The 20,687-nt window shown below is 42.6% G+C and overlaps 1 protein-coding gene and 1 pseudogene across 1 annotated transcript in view; one reads left to right on the top strand and one right to left on the bottom strand.

Moving 5' to 3' along the window:
* The window catches only part of KIAA0319 (KIAA0319 ortholog), a 104,481-nt gene that overhangs the window by 24,800 nt on the left and 58,994 nt on the right, over positions 1–20,687 (top strand). The window contains 1 exon segment of the mRNA XM_005665630.3: positions 11,204–11,363. Coding sequence (XP_005665687.2) covers positions 11,309–11,363 — 55 coding nt within the window. The 5' untranslated portion in view covers positions 11,204–11,308.
* LOC100738264 lies at positions 959–6,259 on the bottom strand (annotated as a pseudogene).

Here is a 20,687-nt window from a genome sequence, read left to right as displayed (position 1 = left end):
CCATCCTCCACTTGGGTGTCTGGCGTTGTTCCCCTTTTCAGATCCTTTCAACCCGTTCTTCCAGTTGCTCAGTCATCTTGGATGTTTGTCTTTGTTTCACACCGCACATCCCATCCAACAGCAAATCCTGCTGGCTCTACCTGCAAAATAAATCAGCAACCTGGCTCCTTCTCAAGACTCTGCTACTGCCTCGATGCAAGATGCCAGCCTCCCACCTAGAAAATTGCACAAGCTTCTAACTTATCTCTCTGCCTCTGACATTCTCTTCAACATGGAAGCCGGAAGCCGAGGGAATTAATCCTGAAACACCTCTCAGCTCAGAGGCAAAGCCAGAGATCCTGTGTATTGACCTCCAAACCGGTGCGGCCTCCTTCTGCCTCCCTCAGCTTGCCTTCCAGTGCTCCCCCCTTTGCTAGCCATGATCACCTTCTTGCTGTTGCTGGAACATAAGACATGTTTCTCCTCAAAGCCTTTGCCTTTCATGTCCCCTCTGCCTGGAACTCTCTTCCTTCAGACATGCACAGGTTTCATTCTTTCATCTCTTTTAAGGCTTTGCCTAAATAGGACCTTCCAAGTTCATGAATTCTTCAGCAATTTCGAATCTGCTGTTTAACCTATCTGTTGAGCTTTTGATAGCAAGAGTGTTACCTTGTTATTTTTACATTTGTGCTTGGTTATTTTTCAAATCTTCTAAGGTCTTTTTTTTTTTTTTTCATTTTATGGCCATACCTGTGGCTTGCAGAAATTCCTTGGCTAGGGGTCGAATTAGAGCTGCAGCTACAGGCCTATGCCATAGTCACATCAGATCTAAGCCACATCTGTGAGCTACACCATAGCTTGGGGCAACGCCAGAGCCTTTAACCCATTGAGTGAGGCCAGGGATTGAACCAGCATCCTCATGGACACTATGTTGTGTGCTTAACTCACTGAGCCACAATGGGAACTCCTGTTTTTTGTGTGTATATTTAAATCTTATATCTTACTTTTTCCTTTCTTCCTTTAAATATTTTAAGGATGTTATTTTATATTTGTGGGTTTTTTTTAAGATTTTAAGATAGGTTTCTTTTTGTAAAATCATAATCCTAATAATAACTTGGCTGAGCAGGTACAGCTGGTGGCACTGAGGGACCCAGTGGTTTCTCAGCTACAGATCAGCTGCAAAGGCTCCTGGGCCACTGGCCTGACCACCCAAAGATTAAGAGGTGGCAATTTCAAAGTCACATGTTAGAAGAATCCCAGCTTGACCACAGTTTCTGATAGAACCTGATGTCCTCCAAAGGGGGCCTAAATTTTGTAGGGTGGCCCAAGGGATGGGCGATGCCACTGATGCGGATGGAGGCTGTTGAAGTGGAGGCCACTGATGGCGTTGAGGAAGAAGAGGACAGAGGCAGCAAACTGGCTTCAGAAGATCAGGGTGAGGGCAATGAGTGTGACCTGGTTCCTGAGAAGGATAGGGAAGCTCAGGAGCCCCCCGAAGGAGAGGGTGAAAGAGACAAGGAGGAGGATGGAGCCCATGGCCCACTTGTGCCATGAGCGGAGGTCCTCATACACCTGGGACACCAGGAGGAGAGCCAAGCCAAAGATGGCGGCCACCACGGCCAAGGTGGCCGTGCTATGGGCCAGGGCCATGCCCCAGGCCAGCCGGGGCATGTGGGCCTGACTCAGGTGTCTGAGGCAGTGTGGTGCAGTCTGGTTGGAGGCCATGCACAAGTGCCATAGCCCAAATTGGGGTCTTTGGCCAGGAGCCAGTGGCCATCACAGATGGAGATGGGGGAGAGGATCACGGACCGGGAGGTGCACAGGGTGGTGAGGGTCCAGATGAAGAACTCAGAGGAGGACTGGCGGGGCCTGCTTTGGGCCAGCAGCCTCCGGGCCTGCACGCCAAGGGTGGTCGTGCTTCGAGGGGCTGGGCCACGTGCTCCTGCCTCATTCCTTTGTGCTTCTTGGCTGTGGTTATTTTATATTCGTATGCCAGAATTTCATTATTTGAAAATCTTGGGGACCTGATTCTCTTGTCTTTCTTTTTTTTTTGTCTTTTTGCCTTTTCCAGGGCCGCTTCCCCCAGCATATGGAGATTCCCAGGCTAGGGGTCGAATCAGAGCTGTAGTCTCCAGCCCACACCAGAGCCACAGCAACTTGGGACCCGAGCCGCGTCTGCAACCTACACCACAGCTCACGGCAACGCTGGATCCTTAACCCACTGAGCAAGGCCAGGGATCGAACCCGAAAACCTCATGGTTCCTAGTCGGATTCGTTAACCACTGCGCCACGATGGGAACTCCTCTCTTGTCTTTCTTACCTATTGCCTTTCTTCACCGTGCCTCTGTGTTTTATAATTTGAAATTCTAAGTTCAGGCTTGTCTGGCTTCTCTCTGGGGGCTGAGGAGAGGTTTTCCAGTAAGGATTTATCCCTGCCTCTGCCAGGTGTCTGAGGTTACTACCAACCCAGGACCACTTTAAGGTAATTTCTCCCCTTGGGGCTAATTGGACCAAACTTCTAGTGAAAGGTGGAGCCCAGACCTGTGAGGAACAAACCTATGCTTGTCAATTCTCAAGGGAAAATTTTTTCTTCCCACAGAGCACAGTGGCTAGAATTTTTTTTTTTCTAGTTCATTCTTTTACCCACAAGGATCTGTCTCTTAAAGCTTTCTGGTTTTATGAGGCCTCTTAGCTCCAACCGTTCAACTTGAAGGCCCCCAAGGCTCTATCTGCATTGTATCCATGAAACTCACATCTCTGGGTTCTACAAATCAGCAGATAGCTCCAGCAGCTGCCACCTCAGCATCAGTTTTCAGGCTTTCTGTTTGTTTTCTGCTTGGGGGTATTTTCTTTATTTTCTTGTGAGTGCAGCTGTGTATTAAAAGGTATTTGCTGTATTTTACTCTGTTGCCATTTTGTGAGACACAGAAATCCAGACTTTTCCTTTGCAGGTATAATACCATATTTCCTGTTTATAATCTTCATCTTTCATGTGAACCGGATCATAGACTTTAAGGTAATAATCCATGGATATTACACATCCATGGGGTATACAATAGTATTTAATTATACCCTATATTGGATATCATCGCTTTTGTAAATTAGCCAAAAATGTGTGTTTTTGTGTTTTTGTTTGTTTTTTTAGTGGAGAGGGACATGTAACGTAGTACAGAGTAGTGGAAAGAGCCTATTCTCTATCAGATACACCTGAATTGGGTTCCAGTTATTGGAGAGTTTAGCTTTTCTGAGCCTCTGTTTCATCTATAAAATGGAGATAACAATATGCAATTGAGGGGTTTTAGAGGATTAACATGAGTGCCTGTAAAGTGCCACAGACACTATGAAATCAATGGGAATTTTTGCACGTGTCAGTTGTACTTTTCACATGACACTATATTTGTGCTGATGACCTAGCCATGGGACGTGTCATGGGGAGAACTGTCTTCAGCTTGGAGGTTGTGTCTGGGAAGATGAGGAAGGCTTCTTTGAAGAAGTGGCTTTTGAAATTCCTGTTGTGGCTCAGCAATAATGAACCTGACTAGTATCCGTGAGGTAGCAGGTTTTTATCCCTGGGCTCGCTCAGTGGGTTAAGGATCCTGCGTTGCCACGAGCTGTGGTGTAGGTCCCAGATGTGGCTCGGATCTGGTGTTGCTGTAGCTGTGATGTAGGCTGACAGCTATAGCTCCGATTTGATCCCTGGCCTGGGAACTTTCATATGCTGCTTAAAAAAAAAAAAAAAAAAGAAAGAAAAGAAGTAGCTTTTGAGTTGGGGATGGGCTGGGTAGGGCAAGTTGGTGGGTGTTGGGAAGAAGACTGGGAAGAGAGGGCCTGGAGGGTTATTGTGATGGACTTGCTCTCCTCTCCAGAGGTGTCTCTCCAGGAATTTTTAACACTGGCTCTGCTTATCATTTGAACAAGTCTGTGTAACATTTACGCATTCGCCGCAGTCCTAGGAGACCTGCTTGGGGTGGGGGGGGCATGGAGTTGTTCCTATTTGGTTGACCTAATTTATTGGTCACAGCTACAACAGCGACTTTTTCTAAGATCCAAAGTGAACTCAACTGCAGTGAAATGGAAAGAGAAATATATAGGTAATATATTTCCTCCTATTCTCCACAGGGTAGTTCTGGGCAAACCTTACCAAAAAACAAGGCAGTTAAGAAGTAAATATCAGAAATGTTGGCTTCTGGCTGTCATATACAAGATTTCTTTCTTTCTTTCTTTCTTTTCTTTAATACACTCAGCTCCAGCCGAGATGAAAGCTGTCAACTGGTTTTGAAAAGTCATTCGTCACTGAGAACCATGGTAATTCTGTCTCTTTGAAATCGGGATTTAAAAGTTGCAAATGAAAATATGAGTACATCCTTTTTTTCAGTGACATGTTTTCTAGATCCTTCTCTTACTCGGGTCCTTTCACTGAAACGGTGGTAACTCTTTGTGTTTTTTCTCTTAAGTTGCTCATGCTTATGTTAAACAATTTCATAAACCAATGGGTATTCAGCGTATTGTCTGAGTCTGGGTCGAACTGTCACTTCTTTTGCTTGTGTTTTTGTTTTTGTTTTTTTGCTTGTTAGGCCTTCGTCTGTGGCATATGAAAGTTCCCAGGCGAGGGGTCAAATGGGAGCTACAGCTGCCAGCCTATGGCACAGCCACAGCAACACTGGTTCCTTAACCCAATGAGGAGGCCAGGGATTGAACGCGCATCCTCATGGATACTAGTTGGGCTCACTTCCAGTGAACCTCAAGGGGAACAGGATCTTCCTTTCCTTTTTTTTTTCTTTCTTTTTTTTTTTTTTTTTTTTTTGAACTCTTACTTCTAGGGTGAAGTATAAATGTCAGTTTTTCTCCTGATCATGGTGTGTGTAGACCTTATTCTGAGAGACATATCCTACTTGCAGTTCTAATGATGTAAGTAACGATATATGCAATGATCACCACAAATATGAGCTTTTTTAAAACCTAAAATTATTAAATGTTAGTAGTTGAGAAATTAGTAAACTGGAAGTCACGTATTGTCAAGCTATGTTTTACGACTGATTTCTTCCATCAAAATGTTTACAATTTAGTTGGGGAGAAAAAAAAAATATATATATATACTTGGAAAAATTAATTGCTCCTATAAGGAATATGCTGCCTATCATCTAAGTGGTGTCAGAATTCATGGGCATATCTGCCACTTTAAGAAGGTTACTGGGAGTTCCCGTGGTGGCGCAGTGGTTAATGAAAGCGACAAAAACCATGAGGTTGCGGGTTTGGTCCCTGGCCTTGCTCAGTGGGTTAAAGGATCTGGCGTTGCTGTGAGCTGTGGTGTAGGTTGCAGACGTGGCTCGGATCCCACGCTGCTGTGGCTCTGGCGTAGGCTGGTGGCTACAGCTCCGATTCGACCCCTAGCCTGGGAACCTCCATATGCCGCAGGAGCAGCCCAAGAAATGGCAAAAAGACAAAAAAAAAAAAAAGAATGACTGAATGTAAAAATAAAATACATGCATTTAAAAAAAAAAGTTACTAAATTATCATAAAGTTTGGGCCTTAGAGTATTTGAAATCTCCATAAAGTAACCATTACTCCAGAGTAATTGAGCTTACCTGCAAGTAAGCATTTTACAACCCATTTAAAAAAAAGACTAAGTTATGTTATTTATCAATTAAAATGACATCTGGCTCCTTATAATAGAAAGTTCAAGATAAGCAGTGCCTAAAATGAGATAAAAGTTTATTGCCTCCTTGGAAAAACTGATTGATTGGCTGATGCAGCAGCTCCATGTCTTCAGGGAGCTCTCATTTTCTAGAATTTGGCTCACATCCTCAGGGCCTCTGCAGGGTTGAAGTGGCTGCTGAGGCTTTGGCCCTCTGGTCCAGTTCTAGGCAGCAGAAAGAAAGGAAGAGCAGGAGGGCAAAAAGTCCTAGCCAATCGCTCCTTTTTATCTCACTGACCAGAACTTAATCACATGACCGCACTAGCCTGCAGGTGGTGCTGGGAAATGTAGTCTTTTAACTGGGCACCTGGTGCCCCTAATAATTATCTGAATCTTGTGATTAAGGAATAAGAGGAAGAAAATCACTGAATAGACAACCAGCAGTCTGCAAGTCACCCTCACCTCACTCTCTGAGCCTCCCTCTTCCTGCATCCGTGACCCTCCTCCCTTTCTTGTCCTGGTCCTGACACAAGATGTGTCTCCTTGTTACTTGTTGAATACATTGCTGTGCTCTGGCCTTCTCTGAGCTCGCCCTCTTTGTCCAGCTCACTCACTCTCTGACCCCATCCCTGAGCCTTACCCCATCTCTGAATCAGCATTGTCATCACTGCCATCCAAAGAGAAAGGCCAGTTGGAGTGAGGCTTCCAGGATGGTCTAGGGGGTGTGACGCATGACAGAAAGCACAGGGATGGAGTGAGGCTTAAGAACAAGATCAGGCCAGAAACATCAGGAGTCAGAAATAATCGTTCTACACATGGGTTGGTATTTTTTTTAAAAAAACTGCTATGGTAAAATGACCACGTCAAAATATCTAAGCCTTCCTTAAAGAATAAAATCACAATTGTATTCGATTACAAAGATAAGATATGTGCCCAGTTAATTAAAAAATACAGATAAGAGAGGAAGGGAAAAAGGAAGAGGAAAAAAAACTGCCAAAAGGAAGAAAAATTATTCTCACCAGTTTTCACCTTGGGAGGGGCATTTCTTTCAGATCTTTTCTTATATAAAGGTGATCCTTGCAGAGTCTATCCATCCTTATGTAATGATGCATGTACTTGTACTACTTATGGCATTTTGAACGTGTTAAACCTTTTTTTTTTTTTTTTTTTCTTTTTGTCTTTTTGCCATTTCTTGGGCCGCTCCCGCGGTATATGGAGGTTCCCAGGCTAGGGGTCGAATTGGAGCTGTAGCCACTGGCCTATGCCAGAGCCACAGCAACGCGGGATCCGAGCTGCTTCTGCGACCTCCACCACAGGTCACGGCAACGCCGGATCCTTAACCCACTGAGCAAGGGCAGGGACCGAACCCGCAACCTCATGGTTCCTAGTCGGATTCGTTAACCACTGCGCCACAACGGAAACTCCAAACCTTATTTTAAGAGCCCTATTTTACCACTCAAATTCAACTCTACCTTTGATTGAAATTTTTAGAAAGCTAGTGAGCCTTTCTCTGTGAATTCTTTTTGTTTGTTTTTTTATTTTTTTTTTTTAGGGCCAAACCTTCGGCCTATGGAGGTTCCCAGGCCGGGGTAGAATCAGAGCTATAGCTGCCGGCCTACACCACAGCAACAGCAACGCCGGATCCCAGCCTCATCTGCGATCTACACCACAGCTTACGGCAATGCCAGATCCTTAACCCACTGAGTGAGGCCAGGGATCAAACCCACCACCTCATGGTTCCTTGTTGGATTCATTTCCACTGCGCCACAATGGGAACTCCTCTGTGAATTCTTTAATAGTTTTCCTCCCCTTTAATGAGGACATAAGGCAACAGGAAGGCAGGCAGAGGCAAGCAACAGGAAGTCAGGCAGAGGCAAGCAGCAGGAGAGGCCATGACTCTATCAAGAGAATCAGATAAGGCAGAGCCTCCTTGCCTGCCTGCTTGCATATCTCACAAGCGTCGTATCTTAATAAATCTATTTCTTGCCTAAAACAAACAAACAAACAAACAAACAAAAGAATTGGGCAATTCAGAGGTTGAGTAATAAGGAAGGAGGGTCTTCTTAGTAACCCAGGGTAGAACATGCTAACTTCCCAGAGCTATTATGGAGGATTGGGGCCGCAGGTTTCAGATCCAGAGTCTCAGGACTGACTCTAAAACTTGGTTTCTGGAGTTCCCCAGTAGCTCAGCAGGTTAAGGATCTGGCATTGTCATTGCTGTGGCTCAGGTCTCTACTGTGGCTTGGGTTCAATCCCTGGCCCAAGAACTTCACATGCCATGGGTGTGGCCAAAAAAATATTAAGGGAGTTCCTGCTGTGGCACAGTGGGTTAAGGATCCAGTGTTGCTGCAGCTGTGGCAAAGGCTGCAGATGCAGCTCAGATTCAGTCCCTGGCCCAGAGAAATTCCATATGCCATGGGTGTGGCTGAAAAAGGAAAAAAAAATTACAACCCATTTTTCCTTCATATAAAATGGGAATAATAAGGACTCTTCCTGCAAAGAGAGTTATTATAAAGATCAAAAGGAAAACATATGTCAAAACATAATTTAACCCATGAGATATTTAGCATGTATTTAAACTTTCTTTTGATTTTTATTTATTTTATTATTATTATTTTTTGGCTACACCCATGGCAAGTAGAAATTCCCAAGTGAGGGACTGAACCCATACCACACCAGTGGTAACCCCAAATCCTTAACCACTAGACTACCAAGGAACTCCCTAAATACATATTTTATTTATATTTATTTATTTATTTGTCTTTTTAGAGCTGCATCCACAGCACATGGAGGTTTCCAGGTTAAGGGTCGAATCGGAGCAGTAGCTCCAAAGCTACACCAAAGCCACAGCAATGTCAGAACCAAGCTGCGCCTGCAACCTACACCACAGTTCATGGCAACGCTGGATCCTTAACCCACTGAGCCAGTCCAGGGATCGAACCCGAGTCCTCATGGAACTAGTTGGGTTCATTAACCACTGAGCCATAATGGGAACTCCCCCTAAATATGCATTTTATTTATTTTTTTCCCTAAATATGTATTTTAAAAAACAAAACCTACAGACTATTAGAGCGGAAAAGATTTTTGATAACATCAAGTCCATATGCCTTTCTGGACGTTCCTTGTGGCTCACTGGATTCAGGATCTGGCACTGCAACATCTGTGACGTAAGTTGAGTTGAGACTGGCTTGAGTTCAATCCCTGGCCCAGGAACTTCCACATGGTTGTTGGGTGCATCCAAAAAAAAAAAAAAAAAAAAAACCCTAAAAAAAAGTTCATATGCCTTTCAGTGTTGAGGAAATGGAGATCCATTATTTGCTTATAGTAGTGCACTGAATAAAGGAGCCTAAGATATGATGTTGAGAATAGGAAAAGCTTTGGTTGCTGAGCACTGCAGATTTGCACAAGATAATTGCTTTCCAGATACAATGTGGTTATAACGGTACATTGCAGAAGAGCATCTGCCAAAAGATCAAAAGTCTGACCTCCCAGTTCTGGTTCTTCTTGAGCAAATCAAGAAGCAAATCAGCCTCGAGCAAATCAGTGAACTTTTTCCAGCCTCAGTTTCATCATCTTCATATTATCTAAAGCATAGATAGTAATATTGCCAGGGTTGTTGTGACAATCACATTGAAGAAAGTGCCAGGCAAAAATAAAGTGCTAGTTTTACTCTAGTTAATTGAATCTAAGATGCTGGTGATTGTGAGATGCATCATTATTTCATTTATTTATTTATTTATTTATTTATTTTTTTGCCTTATGTCTTTTTAGGGCCACACCTGCAGCATATGGAGGTTCCCAGGCTGGGGGTCTAATCAGAGTTGTGGCCGCTGACCTACGCCAGAGCCACAGCAATGCCAGATCCGAGCCTTGTCTGCAACCTATGCCACATCACAGGGCAAGGCCGGTTCCTTAACCTACTGAGCGAGGCCAGGGATTGAACCCGTAACCTCATGGTTCCTAGTTGGATTCGTTTCTGCTGTGCCACCATGGGAACTCCATATCATTATTTTAAATACTGTGAAGGAAGAAAAATTCCTGTCAATTATACCATAGCAAATCACTTTCTTATTCTGTAGACTATTTCTACACGTTGGAAGAGATTTTGGAGGTGTTGCTTTAGGCAGATATTTATATTAAATCGTTTTTGTGCCTATTTAAAAAGGAAATACAGGTGAACATCCATTAAGGTTGGTTTTTTTTTTTTTTTTTTTTTTTTTTTGTCTTTTTAGGGCCACACCTTCGGTATCTGGAGGTTCCCAAGCTAGGGATTGAATCGGAGCTACACCTGCTGACCTACACCACAGCCACAGCCATGCGGGATCCAAGTTTCATTTGTGATCTATACCACAGCTCAAGGCAACACTGGATCCTTAACCCACTGAGCGAGGCCAGGGATAGAACTCACATCCTCATGGACACTAGTTGGATTCATTTCTGCTTTACCACAAAGGGAACTTCCCATTGAGGTATTCTTAAATTTCTTGACCATCCCGGTCCATTTCTGCTGAATCACTTGTCGAGGCACTTAGTGAGATTTGGGTTTTGTCCACACAATGTTGCCTCTGTGCCATCATGGGCACTGGGGGTGCAGCATTTCTGAAAAGAATGCTTTGCGTTGCTTTCTTTCAAAGCCTCTGACAGCGGTTCTACCCAGTGCACACATGTGCACAAGCAGTGGCATTATTTTCTGCCCAGTGCTTGGCCGACTTAGACATCTTGATTTCCGAGATGGTAAAATGTAAAAATGTGTACATGTTAGAATTGATTGCACATAGCACTATGATTGATTCCACTTTATTTCAAAGGTTTGGGCTTATAAGGGGAGAAAGCATGAGAAATCCTTTCTCTTTTCTTAGGAACTGTACTTGTCATTTGAACAAAGTCTGAATGGATGGTCTGCCTGAGATACGGTTGTTAGGGAGGGGAAAATTTCCCCCTTCCCCTCTTGGTACTTTTGACGGGTCAGATAATTAAAATGACATATGGCAGATCAACCAGAGAAAAACTGAATTTAATTACATACATAAAGGAAATCCACATAATGTGAGAGATTCCAGGTAAAATGAGAGTCGAGTAAAACAAGGCATGTATGTCCTCCTGGGCTAAAGAGAAGGAGGTAGGGTCTGGAACTTCACGGGGAAGGAAGACAATTCACAGGAAGATGGAAAGGAGCAGATGTCTGGTGAACAAGCGTTTGCTGTGTCATACAGAGACCGTGGAGCACAGAGAGGAATTTTAACAGATTTTTGATGTGTCCTTCTGTCTGCACCGCTGGTTAATGTTATACTCTATTTACTTTCGGTGATAACTCCCTTCCCAGAAAAGGTCCTCTAGCTAAATTAGGCTCTTAGAGGGAAGGTCAGTGTTTCTGAGTCCTTTGGACCTTGATTGTTTTGAGCTTGAAATAATTCACATGCCAAAGTGGCACAATTTGGGGTGTCCTGCCCTGAACCCCACTATGGCCCTGGGAGTGTTAACAAGACAGGCGTCCCATTGCCGTGAATAAATGATGGAAATAACTGTATGTTTCTGCTTTTACCTGTTCTTTTCTTCCTTCCTCTCTCTTTTTCTGTTTTCCCTTTGAAGTTCTTGAGGCCAAATCTGGCTCCTAAGAAACAGCAAAGGAAGCCCGCACCAAAGGCTACGCAGGGCCATCTCAGAAGCCTACCCCCACCCACTGTGTGAGGAAGAATGGCGCCCCCCACAGGTGTGCTCTCTTCATTGCTGCTACTGGTGACCTTTACAGGTATGAAAATGTTACCCTGGAGACACCAGTGTCACGCTTGAGCTTCCTGTCTTTGGTTTAAGCAACTCAGATCAACCTGAGGAAATGAAGATGCTGTGTGTTTGCTTTCCGACAGACGTATTTCACATATAAAAGGCAGACAGCATGCATAAGTAGCTTCTGGAAACAGGTATTGCATTTTGGGGGGGTGGGAGTAGAAAATTTCTGAAACAGAAGAATTTCAAATATTTACATAAATGCTGCCTTCACAAGGATGTGGACATAACTCTCCATAGACCTTTTTTTTGCTTTGCTTTTTAGGGCCACACCCATGGCATATGGAAGTTTCCAGGCCAGAGATCCAATTGGAGCTGCAACTGCCAGCCTACGCCACAGCCATAGCAATGCAGGATACAAGCCCCATCTGCGATCTACACCACAGCTCACAACAATGCCGGATTCCCAACCCACTGAGTGAAGCCGGGGATCAAACTCACAGCCTCACAGAGACTAGTCAGATTCGTTTCTGTTGCGCCACAACAGGAACTTCCCACGTACATTTTTATCACAACTACTTTTGGGAAAATAAAATCACCCTTCATGTATACTAGGGAAACTTCATGTGTTTGTTTAAAAGAATTGCAGAGTAGATCTTTTTGGAAAGCAAACAACAGACTCTCTTTTAATCATTACTGTTTATTTTCATGTAGTCTGCTTGTTTACTCTGGACACACCCTCGGCTTAAAGTCTCGGGTGAGCGAGCGTCAACTCTGGTGATCCATGCCTCATTGAGGCCAGCCAAGGCCAGCCACGCCCCTTTGAACTTAGCAAAGACTGAGAGGGTGGAGATTTGGCCAGAAAAACTAGTTATATCCAGGGTTTACCAAAGTGTGGTAAAACCATCCTGAGGTTTACTCAAGAGTGAGCCTTGTTAAAATGTGGTTTCCTAAGCCCCATCCAGACCTGCTGAATCAGCACTTCCAATGGGTGTGGCTCAGGATTCTGAAACATCTAAATATTTGCAAGCGCAGTTTTATACCAGGGCCACTTTGGAAAATGCTACCGTTGGGAACGTCCCCGTAGGGTCCTCTCCCCACGCCATCCATTCATCTGATTAAACTCACCACCGCCCAGTATGCCTGACAGTTCCTGTGTTCTATGGTTAGTGCACTCTGTACTCTGGAAAATCTTCTGTCATTAATGTTTGAAGATTCTTTTTTCCTCTCAAATCCCCACTCTTCCGCTGCTTTTTGTCTTTTTTTCTTGTGAGATGTTCCTTAATTCAAAATTCCTGAGTTACTGAACCCCAGTAATGATAGAGTTTTCCTGTCTCTTCTGTCTATCCTGTCTATCCTCTTTGCCTCTGCCAAGATGCTAATCAATGATTTTATTGATGTGTCAACAATCATGCAGTGCCTACCATGTGTTAGAGAGGAAAATCAAAGAGGCAGGAGGTCAGAGTGCCAAAACTTCAAGTGGGTTTTATTGACCAGCAGGCTGGCCAGGAGCACTGTGAGAAAACTCCCTGTGGCTTAGGGAGCAGTTTGTTTTATGGAAAGGAGTAGTTTCTATTTTTAGCACAGGTTTGTTCTTGGGCTAAGTCAGTATTCAAGGGTTGGGAGGGGCGACATCCTTAGGAATGTGGGTAGTGGTTTGGGTGGGGGGAGAGGGAAGTTGTAAAGAAACATCCCATGACTTTCGAGGCGCAGCGGGAAAGAATCCAACTAGGAACCATGAGGTTTAGGGTTCGATCCCTGGCCTTGCTCAGTCGGTTAAGGATCTGGCGTTGCCGTGAGCTGTGGTGTAGGTTGCAGACGCAGCTCAGATCTGGCATTGCTGTGGTGTAGGCTGGCAGCTACAGCTCCAATTAGACCCCTAGCCTGGGAACCTCCATATGCTGCGAGTGCAGCCCTAAAAAGACAAAAAAAAAAAAAAAAAAAAAAAAAAAAAGAAAGAAAGAAAGAAAAGAAAAAGAAAAAAAGAAACATCCCATAACAAATTGTTTAACTGGTCTCCCAGGCACCTCATTGCCGGGGATAGGGATCAGCCTTCTAGACTGTAAGTCTGATTAGAGTTTTGGTGGTGCCTAGTAAGTCATGTCTGATTCCCCACCTACGACTGGGTTCATGGATTGGGTTGGGAATTTGTAGAGGGACAAACATGCGAGTGTTCTCTGGGCTCCTCAAGAACTTTCTTGAGTGAGTCTAATAGATTTTAAAGTAATTATAGCCCAAGGAAGAACAGTTTAATTGTTGGGAATCCCACCTTTTCAAACTTCTTTACTTAGCATTCAAATCTCTGCTTAGGGTATGTATCTCTAAACAGCCAATTTAGGTGATTTTTTGCACAATAAAAGGATGATCTGTCCCAGAGGTATATAGGGATCTCCACCTCCAGTTTGTTGGAAAACCACTTTAAGCTTGGTGTTGAAGGGCTACTGCTAAGCTAATCTCCCACCAGTAACAATTTCCTTGTTCCAGGATCACAGCCTTTTCGCCACACAGTCATTTTCTGTGACACAGTTTTACAAGTTGGTTTTTAAGCTTCTAGTGGCCAAAGCCAGAAATGAAACATGATAGTTTTTATGAGTCATATTGTCCATCAGTATTTTCAAGGGAAATAAAGCATATCCTGTCCTTTGTGTTTGAAAGAAATGTCTAGCTTGGGTCTTGGTTTAAAGGCTATGCAGGGATGTAGTGGTATCTTTATAAATAAAGGCAATAATTTGAGAGCAGAGTTGGGAGTGAAGGCTGCCTACCTATTTTATACTTTTCCTTATCTCTCTTTTTTTAACTCAATGAGTTTATTACATTTATAGTTGTACAATGATCATCACAATCCAATTTTATAGGGTTTCCATCGCATAACCTCAGCGCATCCCCCCACCCCCCCAAACTGTCTCCTTTGGAAAACATAAATTTTTCAAAGTCTGTGAGTCAGTATCTGTTCTACAAAGAAGTTCATTTTGTCCTTTTTTCAGGTTCCACATGTCAGTGATAGCTTTTGATGCTGGTGTCTCATTGTATGACTTCACTTAGCATGATAATTTCTAGGTCCATCCATGTTGCTAAAAATGCTGGTATTTCGTTCCTTTTAATGGCCGAGTAATATTCTATTGTGTATATGTACCACATCTTCTTGATCCACTCCTCTGTCTTGGCCTTGCAAATAGTGCTGCAATGAACATCAGAGTACATGTGTCTTTTCAAGCCATGGATCGATGTCCAGGAGTGGGATTGCTGGAACAAATGGTAGTTCTATTTTTAGCTTTCTGAGGAATCTCCATACTGTTTTCCACAGTGGTTACACCAAATTATATCCCTACCAACGGTGTAGTAGGGTTCCCTTTTCTCCACACCCTCTCCAGCATTTACTGTTTGTAGACTTTTTGATGACAGCCATTCTGGCCAGTGTAAGGTGGTATCTCACAGTGGTTTTGATTTGCATTTCTCGAATAATTAGTGATGTTGAACATCTTTTCATGTGTTTTTTGGCCATCCATATGTCTTCTATGGAGAAATGTCTGTTTAGATCTTCTGCCCATTTTTAGATAGGGTTATTTGTTTTTTTGGTATGGAGCTGCAGGTAGTGTTCATAAATTTTGGAGATTAATCCCTTGTCAGTCAATTCATTTGCAAAGATTTTCTCCCATTCCATGTGTTGTCTTTTTGTTTTGTTTAGGGTTTCCTTTGCTGTGCAGAAACTTTTTTTTTTTTTTGTCTTTTTGCTATTTCTTGGGCCGCTCCCACGGCATATGGAGGTTCCCAGGCTAGGGGTCGAATCAGAGCTGCAGCTGCCAGCCTACGCCAGAGCCACAGCAACGCGGGATGAGTCGAGTCTGCAACCTACGCCACGGCAACGCCCGATTGTTAACCCAATGAGCAAGGGCAGGGACCGAACCCGAAACCTCTTGGTTCCTAGTCAGATTCATTAACCACTGCGCCACGATGGGAACTCCTGCTGTGCAGAAACTTTTAAGTTTAATCGAGTCTCATTTGTTTAATTTTGTTTTGTTTTTGTTTTTTGTCTTTTTGTTGTTGTTGTTGTTGTTGTTGCTATTTCTTGGGCCGCTCCCGCGGCATATGGAGGTTCCCAGGCTAGGGGTTGAATCGGAGCTGTAGCCACTGGCCTACGCCAGAGCCACAGCAACGCGGGATCCGAGCTGTGTCTGCAACCTACACCACAGCTCACGGCAACGCCGGATCGTTAACCCACTGAGCAAGGGCAGGGATGGAACCCGCAACCTCATGGTTCCTAGTCGGATTCGTTAACCACTGCGCCACGACGGGAACTCCCTAATTTTGTTTTTATTGTCATTACTCTAGGAGGTGGGTCTGAGAAGACGTTGCTGTGGTATGTCAGAGAGTGTTTGGCCTGTGTTTTCCTCTAAAAGTTTTATAGTATCCGGTCTTATGTTTTGCTACTTAATCCATTTTGAGTTTATTTTTGTGTATGGTATTAGGAAATGTTCTAATTTTGTTCTTTTACATGTAGCTGTCCACTTTTCCCAGCACTATTTATTGAAGTGACTCTTTTCTCCATTGTATATTCTTGCCTCTTCATCATAGATTTGTTGACTGTAGGTGCATGAGTTTAATTCTGGGCTTTCTATCCTGTTCCACTGATCTATATTTCTGTCTTTGTGCCAGTACCATGTGGTTTTGATAACTGTAGTTTTGTAGTATAGTCTGAAGTCAGGGAGCCCAATTCCCCCAGCTCCATTTTTTTTTTCCTCAGGAGGCCTTTGGCTATTCTGGTTTTTTTGTGCTTCCAAACAAACTTTAAAATATTTTGTTCTAGGAGTTCCCATCGTGGCTCAGTGGTTAACAAATCCGACTAGGAACCATGAGGTTTGGGGGTTCGATCCCTGGCCTTGATCAGTGGGTTAAGGATCTGGTGTTGCTGTTAGCCATGGTGTAGGTTGCAGACACGGTCAGATCCCATGTTGCTGTGGCTCTGGCGTAGGCCGGTGGCTACAGCTCCAATTAGACTCCTAGCCTGGGAACTTCCAAATGCTGCGGGAGCAGTCCTAAAAATGGCAAAAAGCCAAAAAAATTTTTTTTGTTCTAGTTCTGTGGTAATTTGATAGGGATTGCACTGAATCTGTAGATTGCCTTGGGTAGTATAGTCATATTGATAGTATTGATTTTTCCAATCCAAGTGATATTTTACCTCTTCCTTTCCAATTTGGATTCCTTTTATTTCTTTTTCTTCTCTGTTTGCCATGGTAGGACTTCCAAAACTATGTTGAATGAGAGCAGACATCTTTGTCTTGTTCCCGATCTCAGGGGAATTCTTTCAGCTTTTCACCATTGAGAATGATGTTAGCTGTGGGTTTGTCATATTGAGGTAGGTTCCCTCTATGCCCACCTTTTAGAGGGTTTTTATCAGAAATGGGTGTTGGATTTTGTCAAAAGTTTTTTCTCCATCTATTGAGAGGATCACATGGTTTTTATTCTTCAGTTTGTTAATGTGGTGTATAACACTGATTGATTTGTGGATATTGAAGAATCCTTGCATCCCTGGGATAAATCCCACTTGATCATGATGTACAATTCCTTTAATGTATTGCTGGATTCAGTTTCATAGTATTTTGTTGAGGATTTTTGCATCTATGTTCATCAGTGAAATTGCCCTGTAATTTTCTTTCTTTCTTCTTTTTTTTTTTTTTGTAGTATCTTTGTCTGGTTTTCATATCAGGGTAATGTGGCCTCATAGAATGAGTTTGGGAATGTTCCCTCCTCTGTGATTTTTTGGAAGAGTTTTAAAAAAATAGGCATTAGCACTTTTCTAAATGTTCACCTGTGAAGCTGTCTGGTCCTGGACTTTAGTTTGTTGGAAGTTTTTTAATCATTTTCAGTTTCAGTACTTCTGATTGGTCCATTCATCTTTTCTATTTCTTCATGGTTTAGTTTTGGCAGATTGTATGTCTCTAAGAATTTGTCCATTTCTTCTAGGTTTTCCATTTTATTGGTATATAGTTGCTTGTAGTAGTCTCTTATGATCCTTTGTATTTCTGTGATGTCCATTGTAACTTCTCCTTTTTCATTTCTAATTTTATTGATTTGGGTCCTCTCTCTTTTTTCTTAATGGGTCTGGCTAAGGGTTTATCAATTTTGTTGATCTTTTCAAAGAACCAGCTTTTCGTTTCATTGATCTTTTCTATGGTTTTCTTCGTTTCTATTTCATTGATTTCTGCTCTGATCTTTATGATATCTTTCCTTCTGCTAACTTTAGGTCTTGTCTGTTCTTCTCTCTCTAGTTGCTTTAGATGTAAAGTTAAGTTTTTTATTTGAGCTTTTTCTTGTTTTCTGAGGTAGGCTTGTATTGCTATAAACCTCCCTCTTAAAACTGCTTTTGCTGCATCCCATAGGTTTTGGAGTGTGCTATCTTTGTTATCATTTACTTCTAGGTATTTTTTAATTTCCTCTTTGATTTCTTCAGTGATCCACTGGTTGTTTAGTAGCATGTTGTTTAGTCTCCACATGTTTGTGTTTTTAACAGTTTTTTTCTTGTTGTTGATTTCTAGTCATATAGCATTGTGGTCAGAAAAGATGCTAGATATGATTTCAATTTTCTTAAAGTTACTGAAGCTTGATTTGTGGCCCAGAATGTGATCAATCCTAGAGAATGTTCACTGTGCACTTGAGAAGAATGTGTATTCTGCTGCTTATAAAATGGAATGTCCTGTAAATATCCATTAAGTCCACCTGGTCTAATGCTTCATTTACAGCCTGTGTTTCCTTGTTGATTCTGGATGATCTGTCCATTGCTGTAAGTGGGGTGTTAAAGTCCCCTGCTATTATTGTGTAAATGTCAATTTCTTCTTTTAAGGTTGTTAGCAGTTGCCTTATATATTGAGGTGCTTTTATGTTGGGTTCATATATATTTACAATTGTTACATGTTCTTCTTGGATTGATCCTTTGATCATTATGTAATGTCCTTCTTTGTCTCTAATATTCTTTATTTTAAGGTCTATTTTGTCTGATATGAATATTGCTATTCCAGCTTTCTTTTCATTCCCATTTGCATGGAATATTTTCTTCCATCCTCTCACTTTAAATTTGTATGTGTCCCTAGAAGTGAAATAGGTCTCTTGAAGACAGCACATATATGTGTCTTGTTTTCGTATACATTCAGCCAGTCTATGCCTTTTGGTTGGGACATTTAGTCTATTTACATTTAAGGTAATTATTGATATGTATGTTCTTATTGCCATTTTATTAACTGTTTTAGATTTGTTTTTGTTGCTCTTTTTTCTTCCCTTCTCTTACTCTCTCCTCTTGTGATTTGATGAGTATTTTTGGTATTGTATTTGAGTTGATTTTTCTTATTTGTGTGTGTATCTACTGTAGATTTTTGGATCACAGTTACCCTGAAGTTTTGATATAGGAGTCTATATATATACAATTTTGTTTTAAGTTGTTGGTCTCTTAATTGCAAGTGTATCTCCAGTGTCCTGCATTTGTACCCTCCTCTTCTCACAGTTTCTGATTTTTTTTTTGCTATTTCTTGGGCCACTCCCACAGCATATGGAGGTTCCCAGGCTAGGGGTCCAACCGGAGCTGTAGCCACCGGCCTACGCCAGAGCCATAGCAACACGGGATCCAAGCTGCGTCTGCAACCTACACCACAGCTCACGGCAACGCCAGATCGTTAACCCACTGAGCAAGGGCAGGGACCGAACCCGCAACCCCATGGTTCCTAGTCGGATTCGATAACCACTGCGCCACGACGGGAACTCCACAGTTTCTGATATTGGTAGCATATTTGTGTATGGATGATTTTCTACCTCTACTATATGTATGCCTTTGCTGGTGAGCCTTGTCATTTGTAATATTTTTGTTTCTAGTTGTGGTCTTTTCTTTTCCACCTAGAGAAGTTCCTTTAGTATTTGTTGTAAAGCTGGTTTAGTGTTGCTGAATTCTCTTAGTTTTTGCTTATCTGTAGAGCTTTTGATTTCTCCTTCAAATCTGAATGAGAGCCTTGCTGATAGAGTAATCTTGTTTGGAGGTTTTTTCCTTTCATGACTTAGGTGTATCATGCTACTCCCTTCTGGCTTGCAGTTTCTGCTGAAAAATCTGCTGATAACCTTCTCAGGGTCCTTGTATGTTGTTTCTTTTCCCTAACTGCTTTCAGTGTTTTCTCTTTGTCTTTAATTTTGGTCAGTTTGATTAATATGTGTCTCAGGGTGTTCCTCCTTGGGTTTATTTTATATGGTACTTGTTGTCCTTCCTGGATTTGAGTGAGTGGTTCCTTTCCCATGTTAGGGTAGTTTTTGGTTATTATCTCTTTGAATATTTTTTCTATCCCTTTCTCTCTCTCTTCTCCTTTTGGCACCCCTATAATATGGATGTTGGTGCATTTAACATTGTCCCAGAGTTCACTTAGACTATCTTCATTTCTTTTCAATCTTTTTTCTCTTTTCTGTTCTGCATCAGTGATTTCTACTAGTCTGTCTCCACCTTGCTTATTTGTTCTTCTGCTTCCTGCATTCTGCTGTTGGTTGCTTCTAATGAATTTTTTCATTTCAATTATTGTATTTTGCCTCTCTGCTTGCTTAATCCTTAAATCTTGCATTTCTTTGCTTAATGTTTCCTGTAAATTATCAATCTTTGCTTCTAGTTTATTTCCAATGTCTTGCATCATCTTCAGCATCATCAATCTAAAGTCTTTTCCCTGGAGACTGATAATCTCCAGATCACTTAGCTGTTTTTCTGGGTTTTTTTCCTTGCTCCCTTATCTGAGTCATAACCCTCTGTCTTTTCATTATGTATAGATTTTTGGTGTGGTCTTTTTCCAGACAATACAGTTGTAGCCTCTCTTGCTTCTGATGTCTGTCCCCCTTGTGACTGAAGTTGATACAGGGGCTTGCTGTAGGCTTCCTGATGGGAGGGACTTGTGCCTGCTCACTGGTAGGTGGAGCTGATTCTTATCCCTCTGGTGGGTGGGGCTTTGTCTCTGCATAAGAAATATTAGATGCAGCTGGGTGCCTGGGGGCTCTTTAGGCAGCCTGTTTACTGAAGGGTGGAGCTTTGATCCAACCTGGATTATTGTCTGGCCTGGGACATCTCAGCACTGATGAGTGGGGCCAGATTTTTCCAAAAATACCCAGCTCTAGAGGAGCACACACTGATGATTATTCCCGAGACCTTTTCCTCCAATGTCCTTCTCCCACAATGAGCCACAGACACCCCCTGTTTTCCTAGAAGATCCTCCAAGAACTGCACTCAGTTCTGACTCAGATTCCTATGGAGACTCTGCTTTGCCCTGGGACCCGGTGCACAGGAATCCCAGTATGCGCCTTTCAAGACTGTGGTCTCCGCTTTGCCCAGTACCATGGA

The sequence above is a fragment of the Sus scrofa genome, chromosome 7 (genome assembly GCF_000003025.6).
Source record: "Sus scrofa isolate TJ Tabasco breed Duroc chromosome 7, Sscrofa11.1, whole genome shotgun sequence".
NCBI classification, from domain to species: domain Eukaryota; kingdom Metazoa; phylum Chordata; class Mammalia; order Artiodactyla; family Suidae; genus Sus; species Sus scrofa.
Note: the sequence above shows the minus strand (reverse complement) of the source record. Positions and strands in the feature narration are given on the sequence as shown.